Below are 22289 nucleotides of genomic sequence, written 5' to 3'. Positions count from 1 at the left end.
AAGCCGCACTAATCTCAGGTGGCCTATAGTACTCCATTCCAGCAGATGGCAGTACCGCCCTTTAGAGCGTTTCTGAACTCTGACTGACTGCACCACCAAAATTAGTTATTAGGAAACAGAAATCTCCACAACGAAATTTGCCTTATTTATGGCATTGTCAGAGTACACAAAAGTCACTCAGCCACTCATCATGGAATGACAGCAGGTAAACTTACTCCACCACAACCAGTCTCACCGCAAGTAACTCAACCACCGGTTGTTTGAACAGGGTGCTCTGCAGCCGCTGACCGATTTGGCATTAGTACTAGATCGACGCTCTGCGGCCCTAAAGAATCAGAGATGTCCGACAATGGTGCCTCAGCGATCAACCTTCTGTCTTATGAGACACTGGTACACGCCGTGGCAGGTGCAGTGGTAAGGACATCTCAACGTAGTTTGCCTATGCATGAACAGTCCTTTAATAATAAAGACAATGGCAAAACGTTCGAATAACTACACTGAAATGTTACAACCGGTGCCTCTGGCTAGTTTGTTAGTTAGCATACTGTGTCAGATTGTATCAACTTTGTGAATTTATCGTGTAACTTAGGTTTAACTACCCGTCTATATCCTATATATCATAATGTATTTGCTTCTAGGGTAGCATGACGGCGATGTCCGTCTTCTTTCCTTTGGATACAGCGAGGATCAGACTTCAGGGTGAGTTGTAGAGTAATTGGTGGTATATACTGACTGCTGATAACCATCCTTGTTGTCAGTGTGGCCATACTTGTCTGCTATAACGTTGGACTCTGCACCCAAGGGTCAGTGAGTTCACAAGGAAATGAGTGATGGATATATAGAAGTGGAAACATTGACAAGAGAGACCTTACCATTGCATGAGCATACCAGAGCTGCAGACTACTTACAATGTTACAATAATGTAAGAAAATGACAATCCCTTTTCTGCCTTCGTTTTCTGTTGCAGTGGATGAGAATCGGAAGTCCAAATCGACTGCCATTCTCCTGGCTGAAATAGCAAAGGAGGAAGGCCTGTGAGTATTGTATGGAACTGTACACATACTTTACTACAATTTATAATCCACCTTAGATTGCTCAAATCAATTGACTGGAAAGGAAAGCTGGCCTCGTACCACCGCATACAGGGCTTTCACTGGGCTGTTGTACCCATAGATCTAGAATAGAGTAGTAGAATGGCCATTCCTTTCAGTTCAAAGCAATGTTCCATGATATGTCCATTCCACCCATAGTATTTCTATGACTACTTTAATGTGTTGGGCCAGGAGATTTCCCCAGTCAGATCACATGCACAGGAAAAACTCCTAGTCCTGGGTTCCCATGGCCCAATGACTTACTTTGCAGATTTCCCTGGTCTCTCTCCTCTCCCCTCCCAGGTTGTCTCTGTACAGAGGCTGGTTCCCAGTCATCTCCAGTCTGTGCTGCTCCAACTTTGTCTACTTCTACACCTTCAACACACTGAAGAAAGTCATGGTGGGTAATCAGGGCCGGTCCAGCCCGGGAAAAGACCTCCTCATGGGCTTCATCTCAGGTAGGAGGACCGAACAGGGACCTTTTAGTGGTATTGGCTAAGTCACTATCAACCTACTGCCACCTATTTTATTTATGGACTCTAAGTCATTGATGTAGTTATATTAGGGAAGGGGAGTCTGAGAGGTGATTAACAGAGAGATTCATTGAAGAAAGTAGATTTGACCTCCATATTGAAATGTATTTAAATGTCTTTCTGTTGCCCGTGTTGTGTGTTTCTCCCCCAGGGGCAGTGAACGTGCTCCTGACCACGCCCATGTGGGTGGTCAACACCCGGCTCAAGCTGCAGGGGGCAAAGTTCAGGAACGAAGACCTCCAGCAGACCCACTACAGAGGCATCTTTGGTGTGTGTTATTCACTGTTGTCTCTTTTCAGTACTAATAAAATGTGACTTACTATCATCATACAATGTATGTTTTCGATTGCAGATGCTTTCTCGCAGATCATAGCCAGCGAGGGAGTGGGGACTCTTTGGAATGGTACACTGCCTTCTCTGGTGCTGGTCTTCAACCCTGCAGTTGTGTTCATGTTCTATGAAGCCATGAAGAGGAAAGCAGGCCGAGGAGGGAGGAAGGTGAGGGAAAGAGAGGAGGGAGCCAGCTTTGACACCTCTGTGGCGTGTCTGAGTGTCAGTCATGCTGAAAGTTTTTAAGCCTTTGTTTGTTTTTGTCTGCTCCTAGATTACATCAGCAGAGATCTTTCTCATTGGAGCTGTGGCCAAGGCCATCGCTACCACGGCGACGTATCCCCTGCAGACCGTCCAGGCCATTCTAAGGGTAAACAAATACACCTGCAAACTTGTGTATCTATAAACGCACACACCTGCTAACTGAACACTCATAGCAGTGTTTCCCCAACGTTACCCATCAAACTGTGTCCGATATCATGATTATGTGTACTGCTCAGTAAAATAAGTCCATATTTCCTGTACTCACAGCTCATTTTGTTGATTAAATTAGTCTTTCTCTCCCCCCAGTTTGGGCAGCACAAAGCTGAGGGCAAGGGAGGTCTACTGGGCAGTCTCCGAAACATGGTCTACCTACTTATGGACAGAATCAAGTGAGTAGATCACACACACAATGGAACTCTTGCGTCTCAACAGTCTGACTACTGCAATGTGGTAGGACATTTTCAGACCGTCTTGTGCCAATGAGTACATCTTGTGTTGATCCATGGACGTGTTCCCTCCCTGTCCTCTCCCCTGCAGGAGGCATGGTGTGCTGGGCTTATACAAAGGCCTGGAGGCCAAACTGCTCCAGACGGTACTAACGGCAGCCCTCATGTTCGTGGTGTACGAGAAGATCACCGCAGCCACTTTCAAGGTCATGGGCATCAACAAGAAACTGAAGCACTGAGGGTTGATCAAGCCCCTAGACCTCAACCTGCACTGGCTATACAACGGTGGTCACCCCCCACTCTGGTCCTGGAGAGGAGCTCACAGGGTGTGCCGGGTTTTGTTCCTGCCCAGCAATGAAACCCCTGGTTCAACGTTCAGATTGACCTATAGATGTTACCACGTATCTGGAACTTGATTCAGGTGTGTTTAGCACTGGGTTATGACAAAAGCCTACACACCTGTCTCCAAGATGAGGGTTGGTGACCACTGGGCTACCGACTCCCCATCCCAACTTCCCTTTCCTCAATCCCAACATACACCTCAACCAGAGATGGTGTCTCCTCTCTTTTCCCCTTACACTCAGGGGTTTATTCCACATACAGTATTCATATGTCTTCCCTACGCTGCCAATATGGGTGAATCTCTCTGGAAACGGTTGTACATGGTCTTATAGGAGGTGCCATAACTGTCTAGTCGCTAGTATTAGCGGTGAATGCGCTGTATAATACCGGTGGGCCAGCTCTAATAGTAATTTGGTATTGTCTCGCGGGCCAAATATAATTACCCCGCGGGCCAGAGTTTGACACCCATGGTCTAGCGTATGCATTCTGTGGCAATTGTATTATACCTGAATGAATGGCATTACATTTGAAGCTTGTTACTTGTTACAAAGCTTATTACTTTGTAGTGCTGATAACAACTAGCAGTTTTACTAGCCAACTCCTTTTGGCTTAGACGTTGTCTTGCCAAGTAGTTGTTTAGCAAGACGATGCCAAACAACTATTTGCTTAACAAGCTTGGACAATGCCCAAGCTAGTGAATAGCAATATTCTCAAGGATGTTGAGGGCTTGAGTGAAGCATCAAGGCATTTGCAAACATGACTGTATTCTATTTAAAAGTCTGTATATACTCTCCTTCAGCCCTGTGTTAAGACCACTGCAAACCCTTTCCGGAGAGTTGTTACTGCTCTTCAAAAGTAGGTGTTGATTTCTCAGCTGGCTGTGACAGCTTGGTGCCTACAGTTGAAGTTGGAAGTTTACATACACCTTAGCCAAATAGATTTAAACTCACAATTCCTGACATTTAATCTTAGTAAAAATTCCCTGTATTCCCAGTTAGGATCACCACTTTTTATTTTAAGAATGTGAAATGTCAGAATAATAAGAGTGATTTATTTCAGCTTTTATTTCTTTCATCACATTCCCAGTGGGTTAAAGTTTACATACACTCAATTAGTATTTGGTAGCATTGCCTTTAAATTGTTTAACTTGGGTCAAACATTTCAGGTAGCCTTCCACAAGCTTCCCGCAATAAGTTGGGGGAATTTTGGCCCATTCCTCCTGACAGAGCTGGTGTCACTGAGTCAGGTTTGTAGCCCGCCTCGCTCGTACATGCTTTTTCAGTTCTGCCCACAAATGTTCTATAGGATTGAGGTCAGGGCTCCGTGATGGCCACTCCAATACCTTGACTTTGTTGTCCGTAAGCCATTTTGCCACAACTTTGGAAGTATCCTTGTTGTCATTATCCATTTGGAAGACCCATTTGCAACCAAGCTTTAACTTCCTGACTGATGTCTTGAGATGTTGCTTCAATATATCCTCATACTTTTCCTCATGATGCCATCTATTTTGTGAAGTACACCAGTCCCTCCTGCAGCAAAGCACCCCCACAACATGATGCTGCCACCCCTGTGCTTCACGGTTGGGATGGTGTTCTTCGGCTTGCAAGCGTCCCCCTTTTTCCTCCAAACATAATGATGGTCATTATGGCCAAACAGTTCTATTTTTGTTTCATCAGACCAGAAGACATTTCTACACAAAGTACGATGTTTGTCCCCATGTGCAGTTGCAAACCGTAGTCTGGCTTTTTTATGGCGGTTTTGGAGCAGTGGCTTCTTCCTTGCTGAGCGGCCTTTCAGGTTATGTCGATATAGGACTCGTTTTACTGTGGATATAGGTACTTTTGTACCGGTTTCCTCTAGCATCTTCACAAGGTTCTTGGATTGATTTGCACTTTTCGCACCAAAATACGTTAATCTCTAGGAGACAGAACGCGTCTCCTTCCTGAGCAGTATGACGGCTGCGTGGTCCCATGGTGTTTATACTTGCGTACTATTGTTTGTACAGATGAACGTGGTACCTTCAGGCGTTTGGAAATTGCTCTCAAGGATGAACCAGACTTGTGGAGGTCTACAATTTTTTTGAGGTCTTGGCTGATTTCTTTTGATTTTCCCATGATGTCAAGCAAAGAGGCATTGAGTTTGAAGGTAGACCTTGAAATACATCCACAGGTACACCTCCAATTGACTCAAATGATGTCAATTAGCCTATCAGAAGCTTCTAAAGACATTACATAATTTTCTGGAATTTTCCAAGCTGTTTAAAGGCACAGTCAACTTAGTGTATGTAAACTTCTGTCCCACTGGATTTGTGATACAGTGAATTATAAATGAAATAATCTGTCTGCAAACAACTGTTGAAAAAATGACTTGTGTCATGCACAAAGTAGATGTCCTAACCAACTTGCCAAATATTTACCTTGTATTGCCTTTTAATGAAGCCAGTCAACCATTTCTCACAGTCTTATGATTTAATTCAGAATACAATAATGATTATTCTAAATACTTCTCTTATTTAAAACAAGTTTTCCCCAACCACCTAACAAGGAACAACTCTGGGCCCTAGTTATTATTAAAATACCAGTTGGCCATAAGAGTTTAACCTAGAAGAATGTCTGCAAGACAAAAGGCTACTTTTATTTATTTAGGTTTTCGGTATAAGATGAGTGTTACGTCATGTTTCACAAACTGTAGCCAGGAATGTTCAGTCAGTTTTACCTCATTGCTGCTCAACAGGTTTGTCTTCATTAGGGACCAACCGGACTGAAACAGGGAGGGACTACATGAACTTGTCCAATAAGAAACCCTCATTTTTATTTTACGTTGCACTAACGTTTTCTGTTTTATGCCCTAATGAACATAACCAAGATGAAAAGGAGAGTTGGTTGGGTCTGTCTGTAGAGAAATCGGATAAATACTTTTAAATATTTTTGACATTTAGATAAATAATCTTAATCTCTAGATTGGATCAACATTTTTCCAAATTGAAACGCATAGTATACATTTTCTATGCTATCTTGGAATATATCTTGTCTACTTAACTTGCACAGAACATGTGAAGGGGTTTATATTAAAATCTAAACTAGTTAAATGAAAATGGGCCAACTAGAAGAATCAATACATGTGCATTTTCCAATCTATGTAATGTTGTCATGCATTGTAATTGTTCACTGGAATTCTTGGGCCTGTACTTTTTTATGCTAAGTGCCTCCAAACCTAGGAACTAGCGATGGTGATGGACCAGATCTGTTGATCGCACTGTAAAGACTGACACACATCACATTCTGATTGTGCTGATCAGTAGTCAAATCTGTTATGTCTTAAAATCAGTAGTTCATACAACCCATAATCTGCTGCCTTGCTTAGCCTAGACAGTAGGCTATGTATGTAGATTGGATGTTCAGAATGATATGAACAGTATGTGACCTGTACTAAGAAAGCTGACTGTCTTCCACAGCAATAAATTATACAAGTTATAATAACTGCTTCTCTACATTTTACTATATCATCTTTGTTGCACAGAAATTCTGACTTACAGTGCATTCGGAAAGAATTCAGACCCCTTGACGCTTTACACATTGTTATTTAAAAAAAATCTATTTAACTAGGCAAGTCAGTTAAGAACAAATTCTTATTTACCATGACGGCCTACCCTGGCCAAAACCGGAAGACGCTGGGCCAATTGTGGGCCGCCCTATGGGACTCACAATCACGGCCGAATGTGATGCAGCCTGGATTCGAACCAGGGACTGCAGTGACACTTCTTGCACTGAGATGCAGTGCCATTGACCGCTGCGCCAATCAGGTGCCTTATTCTAAAATGTATTCAATATTTGTTTCCCCTCAATCTACACACAATACCCCATAATGACAAAGCGAAAACAGGTTTTTAGAAGTTTCTGAAAATGTATTAAAAATAAAACATACCTTATGTAAATAAGTATTCAGACACTTTGCTATGAGACTCGGAATTGAGCTCCGGTGCATCCTGTTTCCATTGATCATCCTTGAGATGTTTCTACAACTTGATTGGAGTCCACCTGTGGTAAATTCAATTGATTGGACATTATTTGGAAAGGCACACACCTGTTTAAGCTCCCACAGTTGACAATGCATGTCAGCAAAAACCAAGCCATGAGGTCGAAAGAATTGATCTTTAGAGCACCAAGACAGGATTGTGTCGAGGCACAGATCTGGGGAAGGGTACTAAAAAATGTCTGCAGCATTGAAGGTCCCCAAAAACACAGTGGCCTCCATCATTCTTAAATGGAAAAAGTTTGGAACCACCAAGACACTTCCTAGAGCTGGCCTTCCGGCCAAACTGAGCAATCGGGGGAGAAGGGCCTTGGTCAGGGAGGTGACCAAGAACCCGATGGTCACTCTGACAGAGCTCCAGACTTCCTCTGTGGAGATGGGAGAACCTTCCAGCAGGACAACCATCTCTGCAGCACTCCACCAGTCAGGCCTTTATGGTAGAGTTGCCAGATGGAAGCCACTCCTCAGTAAAAGGCACAGCCTGCTTGATGTTTGCCAAAAGGCACCTAAAGGACTCTCAGACCATGAGAAACAAGATTCTCTGGTCTGATGAAACCAAGATGTGACACTTGGCATTCAGGCTAAAGAGTTCAGTCTGGAGGCAACCTGGCATCCCTACAGTGACGCATGGTGGTGGCAGCATCATGCTGTGGGGATGGTTTTCAGTGGCAGGGACTGGGAGACTAGTCAGGATCAAGGGAAAGATGAATGGAGCAAAGAACAGAGAGATCTTTGATGAAAACCTGCTCCAGAGCGCTCAGGACCTCAGACTGGGGAGAAGGCTTACATTCCAACAGGACAATGACCATAAGCACACAGCCAGGACAATGCAGGAGTGGCTTCGAGACAAGTCTCTGAATGTCCTCGAGTGGCCAAGCCAGAGCCCGGACGAACATCTCTGGAGAGACCTGAAAATAGCTGTGCAGCAACGTTCCCCATCCAACCTCACCGAGCTTGAGAGGATCTGCAGAAAAGAATGGGAGAAACTCCCCAAATACAGGTGTGCCAAGCTTGTAGCGTCATACCAAAGACTCGAGGCTGTAATCGCTGACAAAGGCGCTTCAACAAAGTACTGAGTAAAGGGTCTGAATACTTATGTAAATGTCACTTTTTTTATTAGTTATACATTTGCAAACATTTCTAAACCTGTTTTTGCTTTGTCATTGTGGGGTTTTGTGTGTAGCTTGAGGGGGGGGGGGGGGGAACAATTGAATCAATTTTAGAATAAGGCTGTAATGTAACAAAATGTGGAAAAATTCAAGGGGTCTGAGTAATTTCAGAATGCACTGTATGTGGTTATAAGTCTATTTCCACTTCTGACTTGAGGAATGCTTAAGGACGTACAGTAGGACATGACAAGATGTGCCTTGGAATTCATGGAGAACTCTGGGACTAGGATGCATCCTGCAGATTTTAAATTAATAATCATTCTGTAAATTGCATTGAAATAAATGAAAGCTATGACAGATTAACATCTTCACAGAGCAAATATAGTTTTTTTTTTAGTTAATTCCATTCAGCACAACTGTATTGTAGAATCAAACTTTTACCTGGGATGTTTTCTACCATCTGCGATATTGTCAATGCTTCATTCAATGAAGGTGTCATTTATTATAGGACAAAGGACAATGCATTCTGACACTGGACAGTTTCCATGAAAACTTTGGTTAAAACTGCTTATGCAATATGTTCTTACAGTGCGTATGTTTTTTATGTGGCATAATTTAATTAATGTACTTCAGAACAGAAGTGATCGATATGCCCATGAGGTTAATAAAAAAGTTTGATTGGGAAATTAAATCTTGTTATGGTACTATTGTTTGACAGTTTCAGAGCAGACACTTCAAACTGCAACTGTTACATTCAAATCACTGAATTTTGTAATAAAATAAAAAAATACAAGTCAGAGATGAGCTGAAAAATTTAAATACTTCACATAAAAAAAGACATCACAAACCATTAGGAAAGATATGTCTTCTGTAAACCTGGACACCATTTGTGAGAAAGTCCCAAAAGCTGGTTTGTGAATGCTAAAGTCCATGCTGATCCACACTATATAACTCAGCCACTCTGGGAGGAAAATGGAAGTTGAATAAAATTACTTTCTTTATCATCAAAAACCGACCCGTCAGAACCCGCCTACTCCTTCAGGGCGCTTGGTGTGTTTCTACTTCATTATCAAATAACAGGTTTCAGCGTTAAAGTATTGCTTCAAGTCCTTACTGGTGTAAGGTGACAACCTTGGCCTGTACCCATAAAGCATATCAGAGTAGGAGTGCTGATCTATGCTCTGTTTTGCCTCCTAAATCAGAATGAATAGGATGAGGGACCTGATTCTAGATCAGCACTCCTACTGAGACGCTTTGTCAATACGGGCCATTGTCAGGTTTGTTCTGAATCAGGTCTGAGGTGGGTGGTGGTGTGTCTCACGACTGGTTGAACTGGTCATCTCCCTGATGTACCAGTCTGGTAGGAAGGAGTACTGAGAGTCTCTGTGGATGGAGTAGGTGACGTCTCGGTGTGGATCCCATGAGAACAGGTGCACCACCCTGACAGAAATAAATAACATAGTTAACTAGAGTCACAACGTTTCTAGGGAAACTCTTGACTGTATGCAATAGCAAGTTCTCTTAAGCTTTTTTTAATGGTAGCAGAAAGTAAAGGTTATGAGCACTTTAATAAAATAAGTACTTTAAAAAGAATCTTAACCATATCAAGCATCACCTTGGATTGTCTTCTGTGACCACACTCTTCACGAAGGACAGGAATTCACAGCAGAAGTTCATGCAGACAGTTGGCTTCCAGCAGTTGGTTTCATTCTGTATGAGAGAATAGAGACAACCACTTAGGACAAACAAGCACGCACATTGTTTTTAAACTCACAAAATAGGCATCCTATATTACACAGACTTACTGGGTTTCTGGTATGAGACCTGTTACAAATGTGTATGTTCTTTTTCAGAAGAAAATAAAACAAACCGTACCTTGATAAGCTGAGATATCTTGGAGATGTGGTAAGTCTCCACAGACACAACCACTCCGTCATGATCACGGAAACCAGCTACGATTCGCGGTACCCCAGGAAGAAAGGACTGGGCCCACCACTTTAGTAGTTTAAACCTGGATGGAGAACATACACAAGAGAAAACACACATTTTAACTCTTGAGAAAATGTTCCAACTGAAGATGTGAGGAGCTAGCCTTGGTTCCAGTTTCATTCTGTGTATATTCATCAGCAAAACATGTCTTTACCAGACAGTGACAACAGAGCCTTTTACTGGGCAATTCCATGGTAATGGAATTACGCTGAGACTCAGATTTTTCACTTTAAAATGTATGTCTAACAAAAAACATTTAAAAGTTTAACAAACCATACAACTCTATGCATAGAGACTACTTTTAACAATTTACACTAAGAATTTTACAAATACAGGAAGAACTGTGCAGATACAAAGTTTGGTTACCAAACTTTGCACCTGCACAATTTTTCAAGTAAATGTTTTTTTTTTATTGTGTCAATTGTTCAACATAGTCAGTGTGCATAGAGTTGTATGGATTGTTAAACTTTGAAATCAATGGCTTTTGTTTGGCATACAGTTTAAAGAAAAATATGAGTCTCAGCTAAATTCCGTTAACATGGAATTGTCCAACTGCAGATATCCAGAGATATAAGATATGGATATGCAGATGTGCAATCCGTCTCCGTAATAGGGGGCTAGTGCAGAGCGTATCTGTGGATAGTTTACCTGTGGAAGTTGCTACGTTGTTTGGGGGTGGAGATTTCCAGTGAGGTCTTCATCTCGATGTAGTTGGCTGGAGGAGACGGGGCCTTGGGGTCTTTGTCCCGACAGTCCACCTCGCCAGAGAACAGCAGTCTGTGCTCGGCTAGCCGGGTCTGGACTACAGTGCAGAAGGCCTCGTTGGTGTTTACAACCCCACCTGGATCTGGAAGACTCTGGGCGTCATCTGAAAGAAGATTACAGACATTTCAAAACCATCCAAGGCCTCCAACTACCATCCCAAGTATGAGAAATATTATGCATTTCTGGGTGAAGGCTTTTCAGGAACTGTACACCAATCTCAAGTGATATTGATATAAAACCATCAATAAAAACCATCAGCAATCAATCATCTGAAAGTCCACCACAACATACAGTGGCTTGCGAAAGTATTCACCCCCTATTTTTCCTATTTTGTTGCCTTACAACCTGGAATTAAAATGACTTTTTTGGGGGTTTGTATCATTTGATTTACACAACATGCCTACCACTTGAGCATGCATAAATATTCACCCCCCCAAAATCAATACTTTGTAGAGCCACCTTTTGCAGCAATTACAGCTGCAAGTCTCTTGGGGTATGTCTCTATAAGCTTGGCACATCTAGCCATTGAGATTTTTGCCCATTCTTCAAGGCAAAACTGCTCCAGCTCCTTCATGGATGGGTTCCGCTGGTGTACAGCAATCTTTAAGTCATACCACAGAATCTCAATTGGATTGAGGTCTGGGCTTTCAATAGGCCATTCCAAGACATTTTAATGTTTCCCCTTAAACCACTCGAGTGTTGCTTCAGCAGTATGCTTAGGGTCATTGTCCTGCTGGAAGGTGAACCTCTGTCCCAGTCTGAAATCTCTTGAAGACAAACAGGTTTCCCTCAAGAATTTCCCTGTATTTAGCGCCATCCATCATTCCTTCAATTCTGACCAGTTTCCCAGTCCCTGCCGATGAAAAACATCCCCACAGCATGATGCTGCCACCACCATGCTTCACTGTGTTCTCGGGTTGATGAGAGGTGTTGGGTTTGCGCCAGACATAGCGTTTTCCTTGATGGCCAGAAAGCTCAATTTTAGTCTCATCTGACCAGAGTACCTTCTTCCATATGTTTGGGGAGTCTCCCACGTGCCTTTTAGCAAACACCAAACGTGTTGGCTTATATTTTTCTTAAGCAATGCATTTTTTCTGGCCACTCTTCCGTAAAGCCCAGCTCTGTGGAGTGTACGGCTTAGTGGTCCTATGGCCAGATACTCCAATCTCCGCTGTGGAGCTTTGCAGCTCCTTCGGGGTTATCTTTGGTCTCTTTGTTGCCTCTCTGATTAATGCCCTCCTTGTCTGGTCTGTGAGTTTTGGTGGGCGGCCCTCTTTTGGCAGGTTTGTTTTGGTGCCATATTCTTTCCATTTTTTAATAATGGATTTAATGGTGCTCCGTGGGATGTTCAAAGTTTCTGATCTTTTTTATAACCCAACCCTGATCCGTACTTCTCCACAACCTTGTCCCTGACCTGTTTGGTGTGCTCCTCTTTATGGTGCCCCTTGCTTAGTGGTGTTGTAGACTCTGGGGCCTTTCAGAACAGGTGTATATATACTGAGATCATGCAACAGATGATGTGACACTTAGATTGCATACAGGTGGACTTTATTTAACTAATTATGTGACTTCTGAAGGTAATTGGTTGCACCAGATCTTATTTAGGGGCTTCATAGCAAAGGAGGTGAATACGCCAGGTCAGCGGAGTCAATCACCACCTTCCGGAGACACCTGAAACCCCACCTCTTTAAGGAATACCTAGGATAGGATAAAGTAATCCTTCTAACCCCCCCCCCCCCCCCCTTAAAAGATTTAGATGCACTATTGTAAAGTGGTTGTTCCACTGGATATCATAAGGTGAATTCATCAATTTGTAAGTCGCTCTGGATAAGAGCGTCTGCTAAATGACTTAAATGTAAATGTAAATGTACATATGCATGCATCACTTTTCCGTTTTTCTTTTAAACAAGTTATTTTTTTCATTTCAATTCACCAATTTGGACTATTTTGTGTATGTCCATTACATGAAATCCAAATAAAAATCAATTTAAATTACAGGTTGTAATGCAACAAAATAGGAAAAATGCCAAGGGGGATGAATACTTTTGCAAGGTACTGTAACAACTCAGTGCGTACAGCAAAAGAGGAATACAAGAAGCCTTCCTCTACCTGCACAGGTGTACTGTTCAAATTTGTACCCCCAGTACATCATCTCCTCGTGCCTCTCGGTGCGGTTCTCCCGGTCCCGGCGTGCAGCCTCCGTCTCCACCTCACTGATGTACAGTGTCCCCCCCATCCTGGTCACAGCCAGCAGCCAGCCCTCCCGGGTCTCATAAGGCGTGGTCAACAGCTTGGTTAGGTGGCCGCGCCATGTCACAATGTCTACACCTAATGCACTGGTAGGAGAGGTCGATCAAAGAATACATGTCTGTCAGAACACACAGGTTAATATAGTCACAGTCATTCCTTGTGACTAGGAATCACAGAATTGACTGAGGATATTGAGTGTGTGTATATTGAATATTGTGTCCATCACAACTGATCCCATTGTGAAATGTTTATGGCCTTGACTGACAATTAGTGGGCCTATATCTGTATAACTAGACAGAAAGGTGTTGCTATTGATGAATAATTTATCAATCAAAATAACATCTCTTAAACTGACACTAGTGGTGCTTACCATGGGGAAGAAGAAGCAGCTGTGTCCTTCGACTGCAGCTTGGACCTGTTTGCCAGGATCCATCTGAGGATGTGGTCCAGTTTCTCCTTCACCCTGTCGTCCCTCTTGACGAAGCGGCCCCTGTACCCGTCCCTCAAGTCGAAGTTAGGACAACTCTTCTCCGGCTCCACGTAGTAACGCAGCTGCCGGGAATCATTGAAAAACCTGCGCTCAGAGTCCAGGGAGAAATGTCCCACCTCCACAGGCTGTTTGTATAAGGGGAAGTCTCTCTCGTACAGCTGTCGTTGTATGCTCAGGCTCTGGGTTGGGGGGCTAGATGGGGGTGTTGAAGGGCCAGCCGGGTGATGGTTCTGACCGGGTCTGAAGCGCTTGTGTTGGAAATGACCTCTCCCACTGTCATCCATGTCTCTCTTGAATGTTGACTGGTGGTTGTCGTGGTGATTGGAGTTTGGATGTTGTGGTCTGTGGTGGGACTGGTGGCGTTGGTCCATGGTGATCTAGGAAGAGACAAATATATCTGGTTAATAAATCATTCAAATAACAATTTGTGTCTGACTCAATCTCTTCCAATCTTTCCTTTTTGTATACTACTCCTAATTAAAAGCCCAAAGCAGTCCAAATGTGACTTTCCTGTGTTTTTTTTTTACATATTTCCACACTTTGAAGTGTGTGAAATTAAAAAATGATAATTCCCTTTTAGCTGTTTGAAAAGACTGCCTAAAATGTCAGTCTATTTAGGTGGGATGGAGTTTTAGCCTGCCTGGTGTAGATTAATTAATAGACCAATAAAAAGGGAGTTCCAAACCTGGGGCAAAACAGACGGGGTTGGCTTAGATTGTTGACAGGAGGAAGGATGACGGAAGCGGACACACTGATGTGGATTGGGAATCTAATGGCGGTAGAATCAAGGAGAATTTGAACATTGTTCAAAATAATGGAAAATGGAGCAAGATAACGTACAGGGCTGAGAATGACCCTTCGTATCTTGTAGGAGTGCGGTTTGTTAATGACGAGCAGCTGATCGGATTACTAATCTTGAAGAATCCATTTGATACAGTCAGGTCCATAAATATTTGGACATTGACCAAGGTATTATTGTTATTTTAGCTGTCTACCACAGCATATTGGAGTTGAAATGAAATAATGAATATGAGCTTTCATTTGAGGGTATTTACATCCAAAGCGGGTGAACGGTGTAGGAATTACAGCACTTTTTATATGTGGTACCCCCCTTTTTAAGGGACCAAAAGTAATTGGACAATTGGCTGCTCAGCTGTTCCATGGCCAGGTGTGTGTTATTCCCTCATTAGTTCATTTACAAGTAAGCAGATAAAAGGTTTAGAGTTTATTTCAAGTGTTGCATTTGGAATCTATTGCTGTTAACCCTCAATATGAAGTCCAAAGAGCTGTCACTGGCAGTGAAGCAAGCCATCCTTAGGCTGAAAAATCAAAACAAACCCATCGGAGAGATAGCAAAAACATTAGGTGTGGCCGAATCAACTATTTGGTACATTCTTTAAAAGAAAGAACACACTGGTGAGCTCAGGAACACCAAAAGGCCAGAAAAACTACAGAAAACAACTGGTGGATGACAGAATAATTATTTCCTTGGTGAAGAAAAAACCCTTCACAACAGTTGGCCAGATCAAGAACACCCTCCAGGAGGTAGGCATATCTGTGTCAGAGTCAACAATCAAGAGAACACCAGAGTAAATACAGACGGTTTACCACAAGATGTAAACCATCTGGAAGACCAGATTACAGTTTGCCAAACAACATCTAAAAAAGCCTGTACAGTTCTGGAACAACATCCTATGGACAGATGAGATGAAGATCAACTTGCACCAGAATGATGGGAAGAGAAGAGCATGGAGAAGGGAAGGAACTGCTCATGATTCGAAGCATACCACCTCATCTGTGAAGCATGGCGTGGGCATGTATGGCTGCCAATGGAACTGGTTCCCCTGTATTTATTGATAATGTAACTGCTGACAAAAGCAGCAGGATGAATTCTGAAGTGTTTAGGGCTATATTATCTGCTCAGATTCAGCCAAATGCTTCAAAACTCATTGGATGGTGCTTCACAGTGCAGATGGACAATGACCCAAAGCATACTGAAAAAGCAACCCAATACTTTTTTAAGGCAAAGAAGTGGAATGTTCTGCAATGGCCATGTCAATCACCTGACCTGAATCCAATTGAGCATGCATTTCACTTGCTGAAGGCATAACGCCCCAAGAACAAGCAGGAACTGAAGACAGCTGCAGTAAAGGCCTGGCAGAGCATCACCAGGAAGGAAATCTAGCATCTGTTTATGTCTATGTGTTCCAGACTTCAGGCAGTCATTTGCAACCCTGTATTAAAACTCACAATTTAATTTATGATTGTTAGTTTGTCCAATTACTTTTGAGCCCCTAAAATTGGGGGGGAACACATAAAAAGTGCTGTAATTCCTACACCGTTCACACGACTTGGATGTAAATACCCTCAAATTAAAGCTGAACGTCTGCACTTTCAGCTCATCTTGATTGTTTCCTTTCAAATCCTTTGTGTTGGCATTCAGAGCCAAAATGAAAATAACTTGGTCAATGCCCAAATATTTATGGGCCTGACTATATCCGAACTGGTGGAGAGTGCTGGGTAAAGTGAAGGCTGTGATGATCACGAGAGGCGGGCTTGTTTTGATTTTTTTGTACTTCTGCTGATCAGAAGGAACGTGTGTTGCGTCTCACCCGAGTTGATAAGTTTAACATGTCGTGTGTGTCTCTTAGAACAGGGCACCCCTCAAGGGGGTAATATCTGGCGTCTCGTGGGAAGTCGATGCACGTCAGATGAATCGTGTGGTGAATGATGAAAAGGTGAAGAGTCTATCTGTTCTTTTGTGGAGTGTCTCCTTACTCAAGTGCATTTAGGGTATATAAACTACAGAGTCAGAGTATTTATCCCAAGAACAACGCAGTGTGATCACTGCAAAGATTTTGGACATGTTTCAAGTGTTTTCAGAAGGGAGAAGCCGAGATGTCCAAGTTGTGTAAAAGATCATGTCCTGTGTTTTAAAAGTGATGAAAATGTTGCAATTGTGGTGGGAACCATGAAGCCAGGTCTTTGGAATGCCCGACAAGGGTGAAAGAGAATGAGGCGGCCAAAGTCAGGGCTGTCCAGAGCATTTCATATGCAGCAGCTGTTAAAAGGGTTAAGTGTTCGAATGGTGCTCCTGATGAGTCCATGGTGGTGGATAGGCCTTCACTGCAGCCTGCAGCGGTTGCCTTTCACCAGCAGGATCCAAATATTTTGAAGGTTAAGAAGGTGGACTTTGTGGCCTTTATAGCTTTGGTGATTAATGGTACTGCCAAGGTGGAGAGAAAGTCCAGGAAAATAGATATCATTGTGGATGCGGCGGAGCGGTTCCTGGGATTGAAATATTTCTCAGCGTTGGATGGAGTATTGTCACAAGCCGTACCACCCTCTCAGGCCCTAGAGCCTGTGAAGGGAGATATTGAGCTTTGAAGTAAGGAAGTCAAATCAAATGTTATTAGTCATATGTGCCGAATACAAACTTACAGTGAAATGTTTACTTACGAGCCCCTAACCAACAATGCAGTTTAAAAATTTGGATAAGAATAAGAAATAAAAGTAACAAGTAATTAAAGAGCAGCAGTAAAATAACAACAGCGAGACTATATACAGGGGGGTACCGGTACAGAGTCAATGTGCGGCGGCACCGGTTAGTTGAGGTAATATGTACATGTAGGTAGAGTTATTAAAGTGACTATCCATAGATGATAACAACAAAGAGTAGCAGTGGTGTAAAAGAGGGGGGGGCAATGCAAATAGTCTGGGTAGCCATTTGATGAGTTGTTCAGGAGTCTTATGGTTTGGGGGTAGAAGCTGTTTAGAAGCCTCTTGGACCTAGACTTGGCGCTCCGGTACCGCTTGCCGTGCAGTAGCAGAGAGAACAGTCTATGACTAGGGTGGCTGGAGTCTGACAATTTTTTGGGCCTTCCTTTGACACCGCCTGGTATAGAGGTCCTGGATGGCAGGAAGCTTGGCCCCAGTGATGTACTGGGACGTTCGCACTACCCTCTGTAGTGCCTTGCGGTCGTTGGCCGAGCAGTTGCCATACCAGGCAGTGATGCAACCAGTCAGGATGCTCTCGATGGTGCAGCAGTAGAACCTTTTGAGGATCTGAGGACCCGTGCCAAATCTTTTCAGCCTCCTGAAAGGTTTTGTCGTGCCCTCATCACGACTGTCTTTGTGTGCTTGGACCATGTTAGTTTGTTGGTGATGTGGACACCAAGGAACTTGAAGCTTTCAACCTGCTCCACTGCAGCCCGTCAATGAGAATGAGGGCGTGCTTGCTCCTGTAGTCCACAATCATCTCCTTTGTCTTGATCACGTTGAGGTAGAGATTGTTGTCCTGGCACCACACGGCCAGGTCTCTGACCTGACCTCCTCGCTATAGGCTGTCTCGTTGTTGTCGGTGTCATCGGCAAACTTAATGATGGTGTTGGAGTCGTGCCTGGCCTGGCCAATTTTAGTTTTGGTTGTGTCAATGTACTATTTTTATTTGGGTGGATTAAGTTAGTTTTCGATGTCATGTGTGGTTTTGGTGTTTTCCTTGGTTTTTCAACCCATCCAGTTGGTGGCGGCAAAACACCTTTCTGGGTTCTAGTCTGCCATAAAACCCACAGAAGAAGAAGTTCCAAACCTCTCTGCCAAGAGGTTGGTTTTCCCCTCCCCACTCCTAGCAAAATTCTTGTTTGAGAAATTGCTCTTTGGTAATAAGCTATTTCAGTTCCTTTTTGACCATTTTAATTCAAAACAATCACTGTAATTTACTTGATTGTTACCCAGAAATGATTTGATATTGATATTTTTTAAATATTTTTTATAATGTCTGCATTGGACTTTTAACTGATCTGGAAGAACAGGATGGATAGATGGAGAGCCAAAATGGGTCAATCACATTGCTTCTTCCTATTTATTCATGGCCACTGCAGTCTTTCTAGAAAATGTTTAGACATCGCTCTCCTTTGGGATGCAAACCACAGAAGTAGGCTGGCTAGCTAACTAGCGACTAACATACAGTATACAACAATAACACACACACCGGACCCAAACCTTCGGCTTCTGCCACTGCTGTCTCATATGACTGGCTGAAAGCAAGCGTAACTAAATTAGGTAGCTATGTGGACTAGATACGTACTATCACTGTATTGGTTATTACATAAATACTGTAATATGTTACATCAGACGTAATAACAGATTTAAAAAAAATAATTACACTACCCTCCAGTCAATGTAACTTCAGCATTGCAAATGCATGGCTAGCAGTCTAGCGAGCTAGCTAGCTAACAGTTGATGTAAATGCACAATGGTATTAACTTAGTAGCAGTTCCCTTCAACACAAACTGCATGCATGCTACATTATGTTATGCATGCTACTTTCTATGTTTTGATCAAGCAAAGCAGATGCAACTCATTTTGCAAAATGTGAATTTACTCACCACCGTCTTATTAGCAAGCTAGCTAACGTTACTTCTGTTTTGCAGGATGTGTAACAGTTGATCCTGACGGATAGGTGGCGGTATGTTTCGGAGTCGGGTGCTGTTTTGTCTATCTGACAGAATATTTTTTTCCGGTGTATGTTTAAACGATTGGAAAATCTTGTTTGACAAGGAGTTGCTACAGCAATGCTTTAAGTCAGGTATGGACATCCATTTTATTGCCAATGAATATATTTATGGAAAACAAACCAATATTTTGTAGTAATACCGTTATTATAAAGTTTAACGTTACCCTAGTAGACAGATAGCTAGAAGCTCGTTTATTTTAACGTTAGCATGCTGCTGCTGTCTGTCTTCATAATAACAACTGGCTACAGTAGCTAGCCACTAACGTTAGCAGTCCACAACGATTGTTAATGTCAATTGTTAATGTTTTCATGCCTCTCAGTTATGAACAGAAAACGGGCCCTTATATCAGACACGTTTAAAGTGAACAAACGAAGAGTTGGCAATGAGAAGCAGTTTGGAGCTGTCAACATTGGAGAAGGTGCCTTTTCTCAAACTTAAATGTAGCTAGCTAGCTAAATGTGTCAGTGTTTGACTTATTGTCCGTCTCCTTTCTTGTCCCTTTCTTTTCCCAGCGGGACCACTGGACGTCAAAGCCACCCTGCAGGACCTTATGACATTATTCCCACGCAAACTCTTCAATGACGCCCTTCCACAAATTGTCCTAAAACACCAACTCTACAGCATACACAATGATAGGACCCAAGTGGACAGGCAGCTTGTAAGCCCTATTTACATTTACATTTAAGTCATTTAGCAGACGCTCTTATCCAGAGCGACTTACAAGTACATACATTCATACTTTCTTTTTTGTATGTATGAATATTGCTGGAGCAGTGTTCTTCAATTCTGGTGGTCTCAATCAAATGTGTTATTTATTTTGTTTAGTTCTATTTAACCTTTATTTAACTAGGCAAGTCAGTTAAGAACAAATTCTTATTTACAATGACGGCCAAACCCGGACGATGCTGTACTGGGCACTAACAAAAACCTCCACACTTTGTTGGTCTCCAGGACCGGGTTTGACGAACACTACTAGTCCTGGAGAAATATTCAAATTTGTTGTCAATTTAGACCATTGCCTTGGTTGATCCGTCTATGTTAATGTCCAACATCTTCATTTTCATCATCTCTTTGTTAGAGTGACTTGAGGGAACAGGGGGAGCTGTTGATGTTCCAGCTGGGCTTTGACGCCGAGGCCTTTGGGTTGGTGTTCGCTGCAGACTACAAGGCTAAAGTCCTGGCTGGGGAGGAGGGGAGAGGGACACGGGGCACAGTGGATAAATTCCTGGAGAAAGTGCTGCCCTCCTGCAAAGACCTGAGCTTCAACAAAGAAAAAATGCTAAAGGAGTTTCTCTTCACAGACTCAGAGATAACGTACAAGGAAAAATGCTTAAAAACAATAAAATAATCTTGGTCTCTTCATGTATTGAAAGTCATTGTTTGAATGCGTTTCTACTATAGCTTGTTTGCCAGACACAGATTAAGCCTAGTCCTGGACTAAAAGGCTATGTCAATGGAGATTCTCTATTATACATGATTTTTAGTCCTGGTCTAGGCTTGATCTCTGTCCAAGAAACTGGCACTGTGTGTAAGATTTTTTTAAATTGTTTGAGAGGGTGGTCATCTATGCTGCATCTTATCCTTTTCATGTATCTGAAAGTCTCTGTTTAGATGCATTTGCTCCATTGTAAATGAGTCACTAATAACTTGTTCTATTTCCCACCCCCACCCAGGCAACTGGTGAAGTCGGGGGTTCTGACTGTGAGGGACGCTGGCAGCTGGTGGCTCTCCATCCCCAACTCTGGCAGATTCACCAAGTACCTAATACAGGGTCAGCTACCAAACAAAGAAGTTATTCGCACTACTTTGCTTATGGAGTGTTGACTGTTTACTATCTTCCTCCCCCTGACCCAGGTCGTAAAGCTGTGCTGGGCATGGTTAAGAAGTCCAAATATAACGAAGTCTTAAAGGCAGAACTAGAGGAGAGGCAGACCAACTCACAGGTTAAATTCCAGATCAAGTACCACATCCATGACATCATTGGTGCAGAGCTAGTAGAATGGTGAGACTGGTTTTCATGTCAGTAGGACCAAGAGTTTTCCCTGAACATCATGACACTCTTGCACACACCCACCACTTATGCTGCTGCCATATTGTTTATTATTATCTGTCCTGCTACCAGTCACTTTCTCCTAATCCCTGCCTACATGTACTGTACATATCTACCTCAACTAATCCAGTATCCCTGCACAGTGTAAATCTGGCACTGACCTTGTATACAGCTTACATGTTCCTTTTTTTTCTTGTGGCTTTTAAGTTTTACTATTTTGATATTGACTGAATACTGGGAAGGGATGCAAGTTAAGCAATTTACTGTACTTGTGCATGTGACAACTTGGAACTTGACCATGAAAAACTCCTGGGTGTAGCCATCAACTATTCTTGTCGACTGAAATGTATCTAATACAATTGGTCATGTTGTACCCAACTAACCAGCTCTTTTCTTTTTTTAGTATACCCACAACTTCAGGAACAGTGTTACGGTGTGTGGACTACTGAACTCAACTGACTGAATACAACAACCTGTTTCATGGAAGAAACTGAACATGACGAGAGGCCATGTTACACCAAATGAATCTGTGGTTAAGCATTTGTTATTGCCTTGTTTCTGAAGTTTTTTTCTGCCAAATAGGTCAACCCAAAGTGAAACCTTGTAGGTTGAAATGCCAATGGTGTAAACTAAAACCTTGTCTGGTTTGTAAATCATTTTAAAGGTTCCTTGACTTGTTTTAAGACAATTGCAATGTGGATCCTACAACCAGCTATACTCATGCTCAGAGTCCTCAGAGGAAGTACAATAGCATGTCAGTCCTTAAGAAAAAGCTTAAACACTAATTGCGAAACTATGAACCTCAGTGCTGTAACCACTAAATATGAATACCTCAATTGAGAAGCTAAGTACTGTGACATATGAATACCTCAAATGTAAAGGCAAAGTAAATGCACAAAGTATGTTTAATTCAAATGTATTGATTCTGAAAGTGACAAATTGCTTAATCCATAAAACCAAAGGGCCACAACATTGGCTCAGAGCACAGCTTGATGCCTGAATAAGTCACATATCTTGTAGTTCAAATATGTAAATGCAAAAAATATAAAATGTATGTAGCACATTTCATGCCATCTGCATTA

The 22289-nt window shown here is 42.5% G+C and overlaps 3 protein-coding genes across 3 annotated transcripts; 2 read left to right on the top strand and 1 right to left on the bottom strand.

Moving 5' to 3' along the window:
* The first annotated feature begins 128 nt into the window (after nt 1-128).
* Nucleotides 129-3996, top strand: LOC120040640 (peroxisomal membrane protein PMP34-like). Its single transcript, XM_038985723.1, has 9 exons — nt 129-414; nt 639-699; nt 968-1034; nt 1395-1549; nt 1776-1892; nt 1977-2122; nt 2229-2324; nt 2525-2607; nt 2756-3996. The coding sequence occupies exons 1-9, from the start codon at nt 340-342 to the stop codon at nt 2901-2903; spliced, it is 948 nt and encodes a 315-aa protein (XP_038841651.1). The 5' UTR covers nt 129-339; the 3' UTR covers nt 2904-3996.
* A 4262-nt stretch (nt 3997-8258) lies between these two features.
* On the bottom strand, nt 8259-19083 carry LOC120040648 (decapping and exoribonuclease protein-like). Its single transcript, XM_038985735.1, has 7 exons — nt 19029-19083; nt 13522-14018; nt 13011-13237; nt 10785-11004; nt 10023-10158; nt 9763-9857; nt 8259-9587 (listed from the first exon to the last, which is right to left on the bottom strand). Exons 2-7 carry the CDS (start codon nt 14010-14012, stop codon nt 9437-9439), a joined length of 1320 nt encoding a protein of 439 aa, XP_038841663.1. The 5' UTR covers nt 14013-14018; nt 19029-19083; the 3' UTR covers nt 8259-9436.
* Nucleotides 19084-19114: 31 nt separating this feature from the next.
* On the top strand, nt 19115-22116 carry LOC120040649 (serine/threonine-protein kinase 19-like). Its single transcript, XM_038985736.1, has 7 exons — nt 19115-19228; nt 19477-19575; nt 19670-19815; nt 20236-20471; nt 20831-20928; nt 21012-21159; nt 21611-22116. Exons 2-7 carry the CDS (start codon nt 19479-19481, stop codon nt 21654-21656), a joined length of 771 nt encoding a protein of 256 aa, XP_038841664.1. The 5' UTR covers nt 19115-19228; nt 19477-19478; the 3' UTR covers nt 21657-22116.
* Nucleotides 22117-22289: the final 173 nt, after the last annotated feature.

The sequence above is a fragment of the Salvelinus namaycush genome, unplaced genomic scaffold, assembly GCF_016432855.1.
Source record: "Salvelinus namaycush isolate Seneca unplaced genomic scaffold, SaNama_1.0 Scaffold37, whole genome shotgun sequence".
Taxonomy (NCBI): Eukaryota; Metazoa; Chordata; class Actinopteri; order Salmoniformes; family Salmonidae; genus Salvelinus; species Salvelinus namaycush.
The sequence above is the reverse complement of the archived record's forward strand: the minus strand, read 5'-3'. Positions and strand labels throughout refer to the sequence as shown.